Source organism: Saccostrea cucullata, unplaced genomic scaffold (assembly GCF_032062105.1).
Source record: "Saccostrea cucullata isolate Sc308-1 unplaced genomic scaffold, CSIRO_AGI_Scuc_v1 ctg570, whole genome shotgun sequence".
Lineage (NCBI taxonomy): Eukaryota > Metazoa > Mollusca > Bivalvia > Ostreida > Ostreidae > Saccostrea > Saccostrea cuccullata.
This window is the reverse complement of record NW_026933408.1, coordinates 380,180-399,527: the sequence shown is the minus strand read 5'-3', so window position 1 is coordinate 399,527 and position 19,348 is coordinate 380,180. Positions and strand designations below refer to the sequence as shown.

Genomic DNA, 19,348 nt, shown 5'->3' with positions numbered 1-19,348 from the left:
AAATGAAAAAAAAAATAAGAAATACATCTTCATATTTTTGTTTGATAAAGGTAACACAATTGGCAAGTAATAATCAAGAATTCAAATAACCAGAACAATCAGAATGGCTGAAATTTTGACAGACATCCAACATTGTTCTGATCAGCGTAGGCGAGAAGTTAAGAGATAATACCTTAACATTTACTTCAACAAACAAAAGAAGAGAGATTTACAATTTCATTATTACAGTCAAAAACAAGGCTAACTATGCTTGCAGGATTTAAGACCTTTTATAATGATTAACATCATTTGAAATATATCGAACACGCTGGTTAGAATATTAAGAAATTATTTGCCAGTTACGAGGTGAAAAATCAAGGTAAGTATCATCCCATCTCCACGTACACATGTATGAAGAATTATAATAATATTTACTAGTAATTCTTCTTCAATAAAGTTTAAATTACTAGCACTGCAAAGGAAGACAAAACTTGTTAACCTTTAGTCTGGGTTTTCTTTGCAACTCAGGAAAAAAAGGATGACCTGATCAAAAATCTGCATTTTCCTACTAGAATGAACACAAAATTGAGTATAATATGTAAAGAAGAAAACCGAGTCTGCCTATTATATTTAGCTTCTGAGAGATTCATGCTTGCATTATTTAAGACTAATCGAAATTGATATCTCGTTATTCTTTTAAAAAAGATTTAAATACATCCATTTCGCAGATAATTTATATAGACTATGTGAAGTTGTCCTATTCAAAAGAGCATCTTGTTTCATTTTTGTATGATTAACTCTGCAGTATTTATAATGAGAATCACTTTGACAATTACTGTCATAAATTGGCAGTATGTGAAGCACATTATGTTGTTCATTTGTGTGCTCTATCACCTATATTAATAAATCATTAAGATTTATATATTCATTTACAAAAATATCAAGGTGTATTCTAAATACTTTTAGCACAAAAAAACATATGCAGGTGATCTGATATATAATTTTAGCATTGCGAGTAGATGTATTAAATAAGTTTTCATCATGAAAACATAATAGGTATTCATTCACATTGAAATTCAACAACAAACGTTTTAAATTAAAAAAGTAAAAAATTAAGAATGTTTATAAATCAGCATTTAAAGGTTCATACTAAATTGTTCGTTACACATTTATTAAGATTTTACAGTACAAAACATTCCAAGAAGATGTCAAGTAATGTTAGTGATATCCAGATTTGTCAACAAGTCGCATTTAAATGGAGAAATCAGAAAAACAGCAATTGTCTGAAATTCGTTCAAGGAAATATGGAGATAATGAAGAGTATTCAAGCTCAAACTATACGAATGGGAAGCAGAGTAAACATGTCCCCTAAAAGCAACAGAATTAGGATAAGGTACCATGGAGGAGTAAGAAAAGTTAAAATCGTCACCCTTATCATAACACTTTGTTGACAAAAATTTATTAACGTCTTTTTCTAGTACAATACTGTATACAGGGAAATTTTCGCCTCCATTTGCTCTACTCACAGGAGGATGAATTTAGAAAACACAGTATGATTTCTAAGGAATTGTAACTGGGCGAATTTAAAACAGGGCAAATATTTGTGTGAAAGTGCAAAAATAACCCTGTATACAGTATTCAAATACGAATCAGATGCGTCAGACTGTGTGTTGAGTCTTATATTTGATGTTCAGTTGGATACATTGAATGGAAATACCAATAGAAATGACTATTGTTAATTATTAATACATTGTATATCGTCGATATATCTAAATGTCGAGTCCCTAACAAAAAAATAATGTAGTTTACTGTAGATTACTATAGTTTACTATAGTTAACTATAGTAAACTATAGTGAATCAAAGTGTCAATTTATCGCTATAGTAAATCAAAGTTTTCAAAGTGATCATTATAGTTTTAAAGTTATCACTATAGTAAATCAAAGTTTTCAAAGTTATCACGATAGTAAATCAAAGTTTTTCCATAGTAAATCAAAGTTACCATAGTGATCACTATGGGTAATCAAAGTTTTCATAGTTATCACTATATTAAATCAAAGTGTCAAAGTATTCACTATAGTAACTCAAAGTGTCAACGTGTTCTCTATAGTAAACCAAAGTGTCAAAGTGTTCACTATTATACAGTAAATCAAAGTTTTCATAGGGTCAAAGTGTTCACTATAGTTAACTATAGTAAACTATAGTTAACTACAGTATTTTTTGTAAGGGGTTGTAGTCCTAAACTAGAGTTTCGTTTTTACTTTTTCTTCTCGAATATACGATTTTGAATAAATTCTGCTTCATGTGAATACAAAAAAAGGTCTGTTAATAACGGGACACATTTAGTACCCATAGCAATTTAAACAGATAAATGGAAGACCTGATATCCAAAACTACATATATTGTCAATCCGAAACTCAAGTCTTAGTACTTGTGTGAACAATAGGATTTTTCTCCAAAAAATTGGCAAATGACAATTGACAAGAAATAAGTTGTGGGACCAGAAGTCAAAAATGTTTCCCAAGGTCGAAGACTATGCCAATCAGTCACCAATTCAATTTGATACTAGAAGTTATAGATCATATAAATTCATTTTTATTATTTGTTCTTGCACATTCTTTAAAATGTTTAAACAAATCTATTGTATTTTTCTGTAGTTTTAATTACCGCAAAACATCATCAATCTTTCCATTTCTATAAATTTGTTTCTTTGTTTCTCTGTGAATACTCTTTACAGGTTAGGTGAGTTGATTTCTTGATAATTCAAGATCCTTTAATTATATTTTCCATAGTCTGAGAATACCTTAACTTGTATTTGATGAAGATAATTATATGTTTTGCATCATGAAATGATGTTACTTTTTTGAAACTTTTAAAATATGGAAGAAAATTTCCTGGTACAAATTAACAGGGGAATCTCAAGGTGTAATTATTGATGAATTACACATTACACTTCCTTTTCCGTAATTAAATCAATGGTTCATCGTAGGTAAACCACTGATTTATTTTAATGTGTCAAAGTCTTCAGAAACCTCGAATGGCGTCACAGTAGTCCTGGCTTGTGACCTCTGCAAATCGCTTTTATCTTCACTCTCCAAAGCTCTGTACTTTTAAAACGTGTTTTCAAGCGCATATTTTCATGTACACAAATATTTTCTCTTCTGTCACATTTGTAGCATTCATTCCGGATGTTTATGTGGGAGGTCAAGGGTCACCATTGTTGTAGCTGATAATTAAAACGTAACTATGACGTCGACATTTGTCAGAGAACTGAAGCGTGTGATTGATGTGGATTGTGACAAATAATGACCGACTCCCGTCGATCCAGGTATTACCAATGCTACACAGTCCGCGACGTCAAGGAAAGTGTAATAATAGCACGACTAACTGAGAATCAAAATAATATAAGATCTCTAAAATAGGAATTAATCTTTTATTAGCATCAAGGTATGATTTTGTTTCCGAATTGTCTATAAATAATTGTTTTAGAAAGAAGATTTTGAAAAATTCTTGTAATTATATTTATAAAATATAAATGTTCAAGTATATCTTGGCAACGTAGGGAATGTTGAATTCACTCTCACGTTGATAAATGTATAATTTTTATTATTTATTGCTATTGGTGCTTTGTATGCCAATATTAACAAAAATATAAAATAAAGGTAGTACAAAACACTCATGAATTTTATCTTATGTATAAATATTACTATATTGGCAACAATGAATGATTCTTATTAAAAATAATAAGTTGTGGCACGTGTTCTTCATATTTTGGGAAGAAATCTGAGAATACTGAGTAACTAATTGTCACTTCGCAGGTTACATTTTAGAATGTCTGTGCTGTCTAAAAGCAATAAAAAGCGTGTAACTGACTGTTATTATTTGCAGTGTAACTTTTGTTTCATAAATTGTAGAGGGCTAATATTTGGAAACATATATAAAGAGTCTCCATTCTTTATATACTATAAAGGTCAAGGTCATATCAAGAGTACAAAGTTCAAATATTGTGCCGTCATCTACTGAATTTTCAATTCCGACGCTTTATGTTACTATTTTTACATCATCTTTTACTCTTTACTAGTATAAATATAACTTACTGAATTTTAGTAACAAGAATGTTGTCTTTACAAATAGAATCAGACACATTTGCAATAGACTAATTGATAATTTTGAAGTAAGGTTCATTCTCAAGTCGAATGTAAAATTCACATTCTTCTATGATAGATCATAATTCAAATATGTTTGAAAAACGTGATGTTGAATTTTTTTCCTATCATATATAAGAGAGATTTTGTAAATTAGAATATATTTTCAAAGTTTCAAAGAATTCAATATGAGGAAAAATTTGTCCTATCTTTTGTGTACTACCTTAATTTGTCCTATCTATTGTGTACTACCTTAATGTATTAAAATTAGGGATGTCAAATCGGTCAATATTTGATAATCGGTTACTCGGACGTTTTTCCGATCGAGTACCCGGGTATAATGCTGTTCATTTTAATCTTAAACCTAGTTAAGCTCTCTTTAACCCCAATGTTGTTTTTTATTATGTTTTTAGTACATGTTTAAAAACGTGGAGTCCACCGAAAATGATTTATTGTACTTAATTTATTTATTTAACATAAAAGACATCAATTTGATTCACCAAGAATTACAAATTAATGGTTTACAGTTCTTGTTTGGGAAGACGCTTTAAATTAATCAATCTGCCATGCACCTTTGTAATGACCACACTCGCGAAGCTCGAAGCAGATTGTTGGAATGAGTTGTCGTATATTGTTATTGCCCCGTATACGTTATATTTATTCCACAGAGCTGATTTAATTTTTTTTCAATCTTCAATTTCATGTATTACATACAATTTCTTTATACTTTAAAGTCGGTAGCGGTATATTTATGCATGCCAGATTTCGGTACCGTTTACTAAATAATTTTAAAATGTTTTAAAGATAAGAGCACATCAATCGATCATCAATGAAAACAAATCATTGAAACCATCCAAAAATTAAGGATCCCAATAGGTGAGAAAAGCTGTGTACCAGGTAATTGGCCACTAATTACTGTATATACACAACCACAGGCTATAACGGGTGTTTTAAAGGTGTAGACGACGACACGCTAATTATCGTATCCACATTAAAGTTATTTTTTGATAAGTTTTTCATAAATATATGTATTTTGGAAAAAGAAAAAAAATATACATCCGAGTAACCGAGTACCAGTTTTAGTATTCGATACTCGGACGTTCGATCGAGTACCCGGTTAACCGGGTACTCGTTGACATCCCTAATTAAAATACAAAATGCAATCTAAATCACAATAGAAACAGTTTCAAAAGTTTTAAACTGGCATTATACCAATATATTTTATTTTTCAGATAACCTCAATAACGTCAAATGTACTTACCAATATGCATACTTTTTTACCTGTTCCATATTTGCTCTGCTCAACGATCGGTAGCTGGTAAGCTGGAAAAAAAAACAAATAGATTTTCATGAGTCTTTCACAAAACAAATCAAGATTTTTCAATATAAATACAGCTCAACGCACTTTTTAAGCTCACGTTTTTTTCGCACAAATAAAAGTCACAACGTTATAATGTAAAATTGTGTACTGAGACAATATACATTTCAAAAGTATTTGTTTACATTATTTGAGATTTATTTCATTTACTAAAACATAATTCACACAAATCAATTGGTGGAACTTTAATATATTCTTTCCTGAAAAATAACTATTTCCATTGATTTTTTGTGGTTTCTTTCCAATTGCAGCTGTCTTTTTATCCGTTCTTTTGAAAGCAGTAGCTCTTTGCAGAAAGGTAGACACGGGCACAGTTCAGCTACTGTAATTTCTTATTTCTGTACATTCTGACTCTTTAACGCAGGGTGATAATAGTATTTTTCATCTGTTTGACTGCTTTGTATGTTTATAACGTGGCTTTTTTCAGAGTGTCACCTTCTAAAATCTAGAATCATGAAAGATCCATTCCACAGCCAACCGTAAATCCAGATTAATTTTCCTTTTCCTAGAATTTACTATTCAAAAATTAACAATATTTTATTACCCTACCCTTTAGTATGGTTTCTTTCTGTAATGTTATCCCTTTTGCTACATTTCGACAAAACCAAGAGGAGTATGGTTAATGAGCAAAGAATTTTTTTTTTTAATACTCACCTTTAAGAAGAAAATTTTAAATTTCCAACTGCATTGTATCAAAGGAAGCTCGTTTTACATAATTTGTAACTATGGTAGAATCCCATAGTAGAAACACCATACCATTTATTGATAAATTCCCCTCTAAAACATCCACTTTGGAAACTTTAGATATCAATTTTAAAGGACATTTATACCTAACATTATATATGTAATAAAACTTAGGGCTATGTCATCGTACTGAAGTTCGCATTAGTAATATTTATTGCAAAAATTTGCCCTTAATTTGTGCGAAAAAACATGTGAGCTTAAAAAGTGCGTTGAGCTGTAAACATGATTTTGCTTTATAACAAGCACCATTTTTCTGATTTTTTTAAGATGTAATGACCCGGATTTTTCATAACCCATTTCGTGTGAGGATAGTACCAAGAGTTCCAGGACCACCCCCGTCAATGTCAAGGACACAATCCCATTCTCCCCTACCTCGGGGGCCATCCCAATCAATGTCAAGGAGGACACAACCCCATTCTCCCTTCAATCGGGGGCCACCTTCTCCACCATCGCCGTGTCCGGTATGATGGAATTGTTCATTTGTTTTAGAATACAGATAGAAATTCAAGCATTGTGTAATTACTTGATTGAGTGGATGCTCATATGGTTAAATTTAACTTAAATTAAAAAATTAAACCTTACATTTGATAGACAAAATTGTAATTGCAAATAATAGATTTTAAACTTGAAATATTTTTCTGATAAGAAACTTATTTTGAAAACATCAAACACTTATCATCATTTATAAGAACCTTTTAACTGTCATTATTTTGACATGAATAGACTATGTGATGAATATTTTATACTTGATTAAAATAAGAAGCATTAATCCTCAGTATTGTTCAGAAGTAAATGTCAGACATATATTAAAGAACAATTTCTTGTTGAAGGTCACCAAGTTAAAAGACTTGTCTTCAGTTAATAAGAGTCAAGATGTAATGTGTCAGGAAAATTACACAAGCAAATGTCAATGATACCTCAGAGAAGCATGAGCAAAGAATATTCCAAGCAAGTGATAAGTGTATGATGTTCTATGTTTTAGGGTGTGTATATATATGTATGATGTTCTATGTTTTAGGGTACTTATATATGTACGATGTTCTATGTTTTAGGGTGGTTATATATGTATTATGTGCTACGTTTTAGGGTGATTATATATGTATGATGTTCTACGTTCTAGGGTGGTTATAAATGTATGATGTTCTGTGTTTTAGGGTGGTTATAAGTGTATGATGTTCTATGTTTCAGGGTGTGTGTATATATGTATGATGTTCTATGTTTTAGGGTAGTTATATATCTACAATGTTCTATGTTTTAGGGTGGTTATATATGTATTATGTGCTATGTTTTATGGTGGTTATATATGTATGATGTCCTATGTTTTATGGTGGTTATAAGTGTATGATGTGCTATGTTTTATGGTGGTTATATATGTATGATGTTCTATGTTTTAGGGTGGTTATAAGTGTATGATGTTCTATGTTTTAGGGTGGTTATAAGTGAATGATGTTCTATGTTTTAGGGTGGTTATATATGTATGATGTTCTATGTTTTAGGGTGGTTATAAGTGTATGATGTTCTATGTTTTAGGGTGGTTATAAGTGTATGATGTTCTATGTTTTAGGGTGGTTATAGGTGAATGATGTGCTATGTTTTAGGGTGGTTATATATGAATGATGTTCTATGTTTTAGGGTGTTTATAAGCTATGTTTTAGGGTGGTTATAAGTGAATGGTGTTCTATGTTTTAGGGTGGTTATATATGTATGATGTGCTATGTTTTATGGTGGTTATATGTGTATGATGTTCTATGTTTTAGGGTGGTTATATATGTATGATGTGCTATGTTTTAGGGTGGTTATACATGTATGATGTTCTATGTTTTAGGGTGGTTATAAGTGTATTATGTTCTATGTTTTAGGGTGGTTATAAGTGTATGATGTGCTATGTTTTATGGTGGTTATAAGTGAATGATGTTCTATGTTTTAGGGTGGTTATATATGTATGATGTTCTGTGTTTTAGGGTGGTTATAAGTGTATGATGTTCTATGTTTTAGGGTGGTTATAAGTGTATGATGTTCTATGTTTTAGGGTGGTTATAAGTGAATAATGTTCTATGTTTAAGGGTGGTTATATATGTATGATGTTCTATGTTTTAGGGTGGTTATAAGTGAATGATGTTCTATGTTTAAGGGTGGTTATATATGTATGATGTTCTATGTTTTAGGGTGTTTATAAGTGAATGATGTGCTATGTTTTAGGGTGGTTATAAGTGAATGGTGTTCTATGTTTTAGGGTGGTTATATATGTATGATGTGCTATGTTTTATGGTGGTTATATGTGTATGATGTTCTATGTTTTAGGGTGGTATATATAGTATGATGTGCTATGTTTTAGGGTGGTTATACATGTATGATGTTATAAATGTTTTAGGGTGGTTATAAGTGTATTATGTTCTATGTTTTAGGGTGGTTATAAGTGTATGATGTGCTATGTTTTATGGTGGTTATAAGTGAATGATGTTCTATGTTTTAGGGTGGTTATATATGTATGATGTTCTGTGTTTTAGGGTGGTTATAAGTGTATGATGTTCTATGTTTTAGGGTGGTTATAAGTGTATGATGTTCTATGTTTTAGGGTGGTTATAAGTGAATAATGTTCTATGTTTAAGGGTGGTTATATATGTATGATGTTCTATGTTTTAGGGTGGTTATAAGTGAATGATGTTCTATGTTTAAGGGTGGTTATATATGTATGATGTTCTATGTTTTAGGGTGGTTATAAGTGTATGATGTTCTATGTTTTAGGGTGGTTATAAGTGATGTTCTATGTTTTAGGGTGGTTATATATGTATGATGTTCTATGTTTTAGGGTGGTTATAAGCGTATGATGTTCTATGTTTTAGGGTGGTTATAAGTGTATGATGTTCTATGTTTAGGGTGGTTATAGGTGAATGATGTGCTATGTTTTAGGGTGGTTATATATGTATGATGTTCTATGTTTTAGGGTGGTTATAAGTGAATGATGTGCTATGTTTTAGGGTGGTTATAAGTGAATGGTGTTCTATGTTTTAGGGTGGTTATATATGTATGATGTGCTATGTTTTATGGTGGTTATATGTGTATGATGTTCTATGTTTTAGGGTGGTTATATATGTATGATGTGCTATGTTTTAGGGTGGTTATACATGTATGATGTTCTATGTTTTAGGGTGGTTATAAGTGTATTATGTTCTATGTTTTAGGGTGGTTATAAGTGTATGATGTGCTATGTTTTATGGTGGTTATAAGTGAATGATGTTCTATGTTTTAGGGTGGTTATATATGTATGATGTTCTATGTTTTAGGGTGGTTATAAGTGTATATATATTCTATGTTTTAGGGTGGTTATAAGTGTATGATGTTCTATGTTTTAGGGTGGTTATAAGTGAATGATGTTCTATGTTTAAGGGTGGTTATATATGTATGATGTTCTATGTTTTAGGGTGGTTATAAGTGAATGATGTTCTATGTTTAAGGGTGGTTATATATGTATGATGTTCTATGTTTTAGGGTGGTTATAAGTGTATGATGTTCTATGTTTTAGGGTGGTTATAAGTGTATGATGTGCTAGGCTTTAGGGTGGTTATATATGTATGATGTTCTATGTTTTAGGGTGGTTATAAGTGTATGATGTTCTATGTTTTAGGGTGATTATATATGTATGATGTTCTATGTTTTAGGGTGGTTATAAGTCTATGATGTTCTATGTTTTAGGGTGGTTATAAGTGAATGATATGCTATGTTTTAGGGTGGTTATATATGTATGATGTTCTATGTTTTAGGGTGGTTATAAGTGAATGATGTGCTATGTTTTAGGGTGGTTATAAGTGAATGGTGTTCTATGTTTTAGGGTGGTTATATATGTATGATGTGCTATGTTTTAGGGTGGTTATATATGTATGATGTTCTATGTTTTAGGGTGGTTGTGACGAGGGATACGTGTGTTATGGCGGTGGATGTCAAAGAAGTAAGGAATTCAATAAATTATTCTGCAAAAGATAATAGCAATTCAATATAAAAGCATTATATATCTTTTCTCTCTCATTAATGTCTCTCTTTCACTTTTGTAGTGGGGGCCTCCCTTTGTAATGTAAGTACCTGCTATGTAAGAAAGAGACATCCATGTTTCTGAAGTTATATGAAATGGGATTAAAAACACAGATCCGTGGTTTTAAGTCTAGGTAAGTACTCTGTCAGAAAATAAAGGGTTCCAGTTTCTAGATATAGTAACTTATTTCGTTAATGCAGTTGAAATATATTGTGCCTCTACAGTCTATCCCACGGTACCAATGTCATCATTTTTCTCAAAATACAAACATACCTTAAATCTACATTTGATAGATGATCTTTTCGTCCTAAGCATAACTCTTTGCGTTAAAGCTCCTTTATTAGAAGAATTGAGAAAAAACTTTCTGAGACGTTCAGATATACAAATATATCGACGGCTTTTTTAACACGGCATCTAAATATATATATTCTTAATTATCAATGGTTATTTCCATTCTTATGTCAACACGATACATACAAGTAGCTTGAAATAAAAGATCTCACAGAGTCTGATACGTTTGTTTCATATTTGGATATTTAACTAGAAGCAAACGTTAATGGTAATCTAACCAAAAAGCTTTATGAAAAACATGATGACTTTTACTTTTCAATTGTCAATATCACCTACTTATGCAGCAATATATCTTCACCACCTGCATAAAGGGTTTATATCTCCCAGTTTATTCAATACGCAAGAGCATGCTCTACTTATCAAGAATTTCTAAAACGAGAAATGTTTATGACGAACAAGTTGATGAAACAAGAATATCAGCAGTCTCATTTCTAGTTATCATTTTGTAACTTTTTTGGTCGATACAATGACCTTGTTAGCAAACACAATCTATCATAAAGTCAAAATAATGCTGACTGAAGTTTTTTATGAAATATATGGAGGTAACGAACGGCACTCAAGACCAAAAGTCCATAAAACAATACAAAAATAGGAGCAGAGCAAACACGGACCTCAAAACATTAGAGGTGGGATCAGGTGCCATGGAGGAGTCAGCATCCCCTGCTGACAGGTCACACCCGCCATTTGTTACTTGTCATGATCGGGAAATAACGGAAAAATCCGTCGTCAACTTAGTGTATATACACTATATATATAGATAATGGACGAACAATTAGTATGAAAAACGTCAGTCAGCATTTGACTCAATTATAAATTGTATTTGCTGACAAAGTCATTGTATCGATCATAGAACTTACGAAACAATGGCTTTAAACGAGCCTGCTGATATTCTTGTTTCATCAACTTGTTTGTCAATAATTTACCTCGATGTAGAAATTCTTCATATGTAGAGCATGCTCTTGCGTATCTAATCCACTGAGATATCTAAACTCCGTATGCAGGTGATGATGGTATATTGCTGCATAAGTAAGGGAAATTGACGATAGAAAACTGAAAGTCATCACGTTTATCACAGAGCTTGGTTGTTTGATAACTGTTAACGTCTTTTTCAAGTAAAATATTCAAATATGAAACAGATATATCAGACTTTGTGGTATCTTTTATCTCAAGCTCACCAGGATATATCGTATTGACATAAGAATTGAAATAACCATTGTTAATTGACAATACGTCGTCGATATATCTAAATGTCGAGTTGAAGGCCACAGCAAGTGTTTTCCTCTTTTTATGCATACGATTTTGCAAAAATTCTGCTTCATATAAATATAAAAATTGGTCTGCTAATAATGGGGCATAATTGGTACCCATGGGAATTCCAATAGATTAATGGAAGACCTGGCAACCCAAAACAACATAGATATCGTCAATCATATAAATTGTTAGATTATTAATTATGCATTGAATTGTCGACGAATTTCCCCGTTTATTTTCCGATCATGTCAAGGAGCGGGTATATGACCGTGCAGCTGGAGATGTGCTTTTCCATTTCATCTATTATCTTCATTTATCATGTGATGCGCTTCGGAATAAGCATACAAGTATGTCATCGCTAAGTATGTATCACAAATCACTTTCAATTGAAATGAAACACATGGAGATAACGAACAGTATTCAAAATCAAAATTCCATAAAACAATACAAAATAGGAGCAGCGCAAACACGGACCTCCAAACATCGGAGGTGGGATCAGGTGTCATATGTATTAGCATTTTCATCTTATGTGATACACGTGTAAAAGTTAAAGATAACGAACTTACACGGACCCAAAGACACGTACAACAGACATTGGATTAGGCCCATCACTTAATATTCAGCAAAATGAAAATTCTTGCATAATAAGATGTTGATATGAAGTTGAGACTTCTACAACTTAATAACAATTAAGAGCTATTGTTCCTACCTGAGGTATGTAGATCCGTTAATCCTTATTAATGATATGTTTCTGTCATCTTTTATTTTTAGCCAATCTGTAAAGAAAGTCAGACTTGTCACCATGGCCACTGTCATTTTGGTAAGTTCTACACTGTCATTTTGGTAAGTTCTACACTGTCATTTTGATAAGTTCTACACTGTCATGTGTTCATTTTTGAAAATTTATTTTTAACTAATTCTTACATTTTTTCCTAAGAAATTTCAAAGATTGAATGATGATATTTTCTTTCGAATGACTATTATGATAAATAACAATTACATTGAATATTTCATATTTAAACTTTTTTTCCTTTTTTTCTTTCTGACTAATAATTAACCAAATTGAATAACTTTGAATATTTCATATTTAAACTTTTTTTCCTTTTTCCTTACAGAGCCCTGCAGGGTATGTTACTTTTATATCTTTAACAATGTCACATTCCTAAAATATCTAATGTCAATTGGGGTATTTTTTAATTAAGATTCTATTTTTAATCTAGCCTGCTTGTGGAAATGATCAACGATGCATAAATGGAAAATGTGAAGACAGTAAGTGATTTCAAACAAATGTTTGTCTCATGTTCAAAATGTTGACATGATTTTAACTTTAAATCAATAATCTAAATGTTGGTGTGTTCGATTGATATTTGTTATTCACAGCCAATTATCTATACATATATTTTTTAAAACGTTTTCTGTCAAGATTTCGTGCAAACGTTGTTGTTAAGGGTGAAAGAATACATGCCCCATAAAGGTTCTTTGATTTATACATTGAGAGGTACAAACTTGCAAAAGCTTGATAATGTAGAAACAAGATTTCTGTTAAAATAATAGTATACGTATAATACATGGAACCGCCAGTATGTGATTGTTATTTTAAGAAAAACTTTGTCTTATCATTTTATAATGATGTCCATTGATTTTATATTGCAGAGCCATGTGAGGTAAGCATTGATTCAGATGTTTAAAAAAATAAGCTGTGTTAATGGTAAAAGTGAAACTGACATCAGTAAAATCTTTTTTTAATTATTCAAAATCTGTTGACGGACCACACTGAAATTATAATGTGCACGAACCTCTGAAAACACCAAAGGTGGGATCAGGTGCCATGGAGTAGTAAGCTTTCGACTGGTCACATACGCCGTAGGTTCATTATAAAGGTTTACATAGTGTATTAAACTTATTTTTTTCAAAGAGAATTCATCAGTAGTGATCAGACAGAAGTCACATTAGGAAAAATACTAGTGCACGAAAATAATTTTTTAATTACTTTATTTTGTTATAATATGTGAAGGTTTTCCATTCTTATTTAATCTATTTCAAATTGTGTTTATCGAAATCAATTTTACTTCATAAAACTCTGATGGAATTGGGACATTTTAATAAGCAATTTTTAATTCATGAAGCCTCAATAAGTGCTGTTCTGTCTATAGCCGTATTTGTAGCTGTCTGTCTGTCAGCGTCTGAGTAATGTAAAAGATTGACAACACTTTATTGTAGGAAAGTAAAACGAGTATTTTACTACCTAGGTTTGCAAAATCTTGACTCAATATCATAATCTAACAATCTTTCTGAATTCCTACAGGTATCATTATCATTGGACCTACTAGTATTTTTGTATTCATTTGAAGTTGAACTTATTCAAAATCTTAAAAATAAGAAGAAAAAAAGTCATATGTCGAATCGATCTAGCCAATGAGCTTGAAATTAAAGATTGAAATAACCTAACAGCAACGCCATATAATAAACTTGATGACTTCAACTTTTCATTCGTTAACTTCCCTTATCTATATAGCAATATACCTGAGGCTTTTGGGTCTATGTCTCTTCCTATTCTTGTTTCGATACACAAGACCATGCACAACCTACAAACTTTCTAAAACGGGGTAGGCCATTCTCAAGCTGGCTATCTAACGAAACAACAATATCAGAAGTCTCGTTTAAAGTCATCGTTTCTATGGTCGATACATGACCTTGTCAGCAACTACAATTTATCATTAAGTCAAATTTTGACTGACATTTATCATACTAATTGTTAAGCCATTATTTACACACTGAATTGTTTACAATTTTCTCCAGTTTTCCCGATCATGTCAAGGAGCACATGGCGGCTGTGACCAGTCGAAGGGGATGCTTACTCTTTCATGTCATTTGATCCCATCTTAAGAGCTATCATTGTTATCTCTGCTCATATTTGTACTGTTTGATTGGAAATCGGAGCTTAAATACTGTTCGTTATCACCATTTCCAAGACCGCCGAAATATGGCTGAAAAATTGCCGACTAGGCGTAAATAAAACAATACATTAGCAAGACCAAGGTCAAATCATTGTGCCATAAAATAAACAGTAAACCGTGTGCTTTTGAACCTTGTATGACTTAAGTATTTTGAACTTACTCAGCTACTAATATTATCGAAGCCATTTTCTGTTAAGCCTAGATGCAGGAACGGAGAAGTTTGCAACAAAGGAATATGCCAAAGAGGTTTGTATTCAATTATACTGGTTTGTTTTATAAAATTACACAAATGCTAAATAGCTGTCTTACCTGTTAACTTCTATCACAGCTGTTAACTTCGCTGTTTCTAAAAGTTTCCTTATATCACAGGAGTTCGCGTACCCATCAATTTTACCGAATTTTTTCGTAAATTAAAAATATTCGTAATACGTATTGTTTTAAATTTACTGACTGAAAATTTCGGTAAAATTGATACGTACGCGAATTCCACTGCCTACATTATATATAACTAACGAATATTCCATTCCAAAGGGCTGTCAGGTCATTCCATTATCCAAAGGTCTTATGCTAGCATATTTCAAATCTTTACCAAATGTTACTGTTATCTTCCTTTCCTAAAAAAGACAAATATGCTAGCTCTGCAAGATGCATTTTCTTTCTTGAAAGTCTCTATGATATTGTACTTTCAATAGTGTCTCTTGTGATATTGGGGGGAGGGGGTGGGTCTGAAAATGTTTGTCTACAATTTTCTGTTATATCAATATTCTATTAAATAATTGTTTTTTTATCCATGGTTTCAACAATTTTCTCAAGATTTGTCATGGTTCTTAGATATCTCTTCTCCTTCTCTCTTGTTATACCAGAACTCCCTTAACTTAAACTGCTTACATTTGATATTAATATTTCATATTGAATTACAGGTTATATATGACAAAAATATAAGTAAGAATTGCAGCATTGTCAATAACACTGACTTGATGTCATTTCTTTCCTTTCAGTCGGGAATTCTCAGTGTAGTGTATGTATCATAATACTTTTTAGAAATATAATTCTAACTTTAAAGTTGCACTAACTGAAGATTGCAAATAAATTTCCTTATTTGAAATAGACAAAAATATGACTAATTTAACGTGACTTTTTGTTAACTTGGCAATTGGTCAGATGCCATTACTGAAGTTTTAATTTTGTTTCTTTGACAGCCCTCGTGTCCCCCCGGCTACGTGTGCCACTGTGACAGTCCTGGGGATTGTCACTGCGATGTTCTCAACGGTAGGTCTTCTAATACCCTCATGGTCATAGTCTTAGTTCCTTAAGCCCCTCTTTGTATGAATTAAATAAATGATTTTTAAAAAATCATATATTTGCTATTGCTGAGAAGTAATCTGTTCTATACCTGGTTTTCACTTGACTCTGAATTTTTATTTTTCATCTTGTAGCTAGGCCACATCCAACCTGTGATGTAAGTGAATTTACTTAGTTTTCCTATCGCACAAAAAGGGAAAAAACTTGCTGTTGTTATATTTCCTTCATTCAAGTCCATACAATAATAAAGTTGGAATATTTCTGAACAATTTTTATTTTTGATCTTTCGGAGATTAAAATTAGCTAGAATAAAATTTTATTTGTTTAAAAAAATCTATGCAATAAGTTTAGATAATTGAATATCTCATAATTTCAAATACAACATATACTTAGAGGTTTTCAGCAAGAAAATCGACACACATGTACAAAATAATAAATCAACTCACATGTTTCGTCATTGGTCTTTGTATTTGATCTGTCCGTTTTATTCCTGTAACAGAGACCGTGTCCGCCAAACTCCCGATGTATAGATGGTCATTGTACTGGAATAGCCCTAACTGTTGGTAAGATATCTTATAACAAATCTTTCGATTTGTTATAATGTCATGCTGGAACTGAGAAGAGAACAAACAAGGACCAATAGAAACACCAGAGTTAGGATCAAGTGCCATGGAGGAGTAAGAACCCCATGTCTTCTGGTCCAATAATCGTCTGCTCATTGTCATAAAGACCGATAAGAAAACTCCTTACACGATTCAGTGTGTAAAGAATGGTCGTTGTTTTTATCATAGAATTTGCAAAATGTTGACTTACAAGGGGACTGTCGGTATCCTTAAGAATCAACTGGGAGACTCCAAAGGCATCTTATCAAATCAACTGGAGTGCATAAATTCTAACTTTTATCATTTTTTTTTTAATTCAAAGGCTTTTTCGAAATAAAACTCCAGAAATCATTAACAACATATATTCATAATTTTAGTCTAAAGGGTAATTTTAAATGCTTGTGCCTGAAGTTTACAAAAAGTTTAAGTCCCAAATAAACTTAAGTATTTACATAGGATGGTTCGTTAAATAAATTTCAATGACAACCAACATGTATAGGCATACAAAATTGTACTGCACATATCGTCGTCAATTTTGCAGAGGGAAAACAATCGCAACGCGTAACTATGTCGCCCGGGTAGCGCATGCAGTGGCTTGAACATTTGCTCTAGATTGAGTCGCGGAATAAGGATCGGGCTGATTCTGACTCTGCGAGTTAGAATCCCACTATAGGACGTGGAAACCGGTCCTTCGAATGAATCTTTACAAAACGAAGTCCCACGTCACAGTAGGGGACGATGGTAAAGTTCCCTTACTAAAAGCCTGTGGCACAGGTCTAAATTAAATTGCAGCCATCAAGCGGCATGTGGTGGCGTCTCAATTCGAGTTCAAAAATCTCGAAGGACATTTCACTAACAGGCTACCTTTCTATTGCCGTCTACAGCACGTACCTCACAACCATATACCCTCGTTCATGATGATTATATTAATAATAAATCATCTATAGTCATCATTTCGTAAGATCTATGGTCGATACAATGACCTTGTCAGTACACAATTCATCATTTAGTCAAATGCCGACTGGTGTTTTTCATACTGATAGTTAGACCATAATATACACACTGAATATTCGACGGTTTTTCCGTTATTTCCCGATCATGACAAGGAGCACACGGCGTGTGTGACCGATCAGCATGGATGCTCGCTCCTCCTTGGCACCTGATCCCACTTCTGATGTTTTGTAGGTCCGTGTTTGCTCTGCTCCAATTTTGTATTGTTTAAGGGACTTTGATTTTGAATACTGTTCGTTATCTCCATATATTCCATACAACTGGATGATGTCTCTTTTGTTACACAGGTGCCGTAAATCCGAACGATGTTCGCCCAGTTAATCCTGTACAGTCGCTACCAAATATGCCTTTCTCGCAGACGGGTCCATTATCTCCTCTTGGTCCAAATTCAGAGGCTTCGTCAATGATACCTGTTGTTCCAAATAACAGACCAATATCGCCCATCAATAGGAATTCACAGACTGGACCTTTTTCATCTTTGATTCCAAACAGTCGAACAAATACAAATATTGACCCTAACTCCAGATGGACCGTCAGAGATTCTTCTGGTTCCAGGGTGCCGTGGGCGAGACACCCACCGATCATAATAACGCCTGGTTCCTCCTCTGACCTCTCACCAATCCCAGGTTCCTCTGGGCCTATTGATCTTAACCCTATTCCAAACACAGAGCTGTTTCCAATGACTGATAATATACCAGCAGCGGTACCGCAAACTCCATCACGTGGTTTGTTTGGAACTTCCGCTTTGAGTGGTACATCAGCATCTGGCACAGGGATGAGTCTTCCACCACTTAGTGATTTACAACCCGGGGGTGGGGTCCCTCCTACACAGAACAGACCCGCACAGCCGGTGATTCCTCAACAACCCATTCCACAAGGACCTGGGGGGCCCGGGCCGGATATAATCCGTATTCCTGACATTGCAGAGGTTTGTCAGGGTAATAACTGTGTCGGGGCGCCACTTGGACCTGGTGAGTACCCTGTTTATATAGCTGTATAGTTGTTGTAGACTGATTTAGTTTTGTATCTAATGATTGTTTTTATACATGTTAAGGGTCAAACGTTGGACTTAATCAAAGACCAGAGGTTCCACAAAATACAGCAGGAAGAGGGGATAACTGTGGACAGGTATCTCTATTTCTATCTCTCTCTCTTTCTCTCTCATTATGAGTGATTTCTTTCTCATTTTTATTTTCTGTTTCAGCTAACGTGCTTTGAGAATGAGTTTTGCTTTGACGCATTAACTTCTACTTGCATGGGTGGTATGTATCCAGTACTTTATGTTAAATTTCCTTGTGGTTTCTTTTTACTCTGTCAAAGATAGACACATATTATCTGTATTTTAATTATTTGTTTATTTTCTTTTTAATAGTTAATACAGGGGATGCAAGAATACCGTGAAATCTCACAAAGATAGATCTACAAAGAAAAGTCTGTGTTTATATGAACAAAGTTGTTATGGTGTTGTATAACTTAATATTGAAAGAAATTTTTATTCCTGTTATTTTTTTTTAAATAAACAATAAAAAAAAAACAACTTTCACGTGTGATTTCATCAGTGAGCAAAATAAACTACTTGAATGTTTTGACTTTGAGTAATTAC

At 32.7% G+C, this 19,348-nt stretch overlaps 1 protein-coding gene across 1 annotated transcript; it reads left to right on the top strand.

Annotated features, from left to right (window-relative positions):
* Positions 1-3,181: 3,181 nt before the first annotated feature.
* On the top strand, positions 3,182-19,157 carry LOC134238245 (uncharacterized). Its single transcript, XM_062720366.1, has 18 exons — positions 3,182-3,424; positions 5,355-5,440; positions 6,512-6,705; positions 10,142-10,190; positions 10,294-10,313; positions 12,645-12,693; positions 12,989-12,999; positions 13,094-13,142; positions 13,527-13,537; positions 14,977-15,076; positions 15,829-15,848; positions 16,030-16,099; positions 16,267-16,289; positions 16,632-16,695; positions 18,033-18,716; positions 18,800-18,873; positions 18,950-19,007; positions 19,118-19,157. Exons 2-18 carry the CDS (start codon positions 5,374-5,376, stop codon positions 19,144-19,146), a joined length of 1,572 nt encoding a protein of 523 aa, XP_062576350.1. The 5' UTR covers positions 3,182-3,424; positions 5,355-5,373; the 3' UTR covers positions 19,147-19,157.
* Positions 19,158-19,348: the final 191 nt, after the last annotated feature.

What these genes read in the sequence shown, in the direction of transcription:
- LOC134238245 (XM_062720366.1), top strand. Translation starts at nt 5,374, where the DNA reads ATGTACTTACCAATATGCATACTTTTTTACCTGTTCCATATTTGCTCT. An exon ending in CAAAGGAATATGCCAAAGAG is followed by an intron (nt 15,077 to 15,828) that starts GTTTGTATTCAA and finishes CTTTCCTTTCAG; the next exon opens with TCGGGAATTCTCAGTGTAGT. An exon ending in TCACTGCGATGTTCTCAACG is followed by an intron (nt 16,100 to 16,266) that starts GTAGGTCTTCTA and finishes TTCATCTTGTAG; the next exon opens with CTAGGCCACATCCAACCTGT.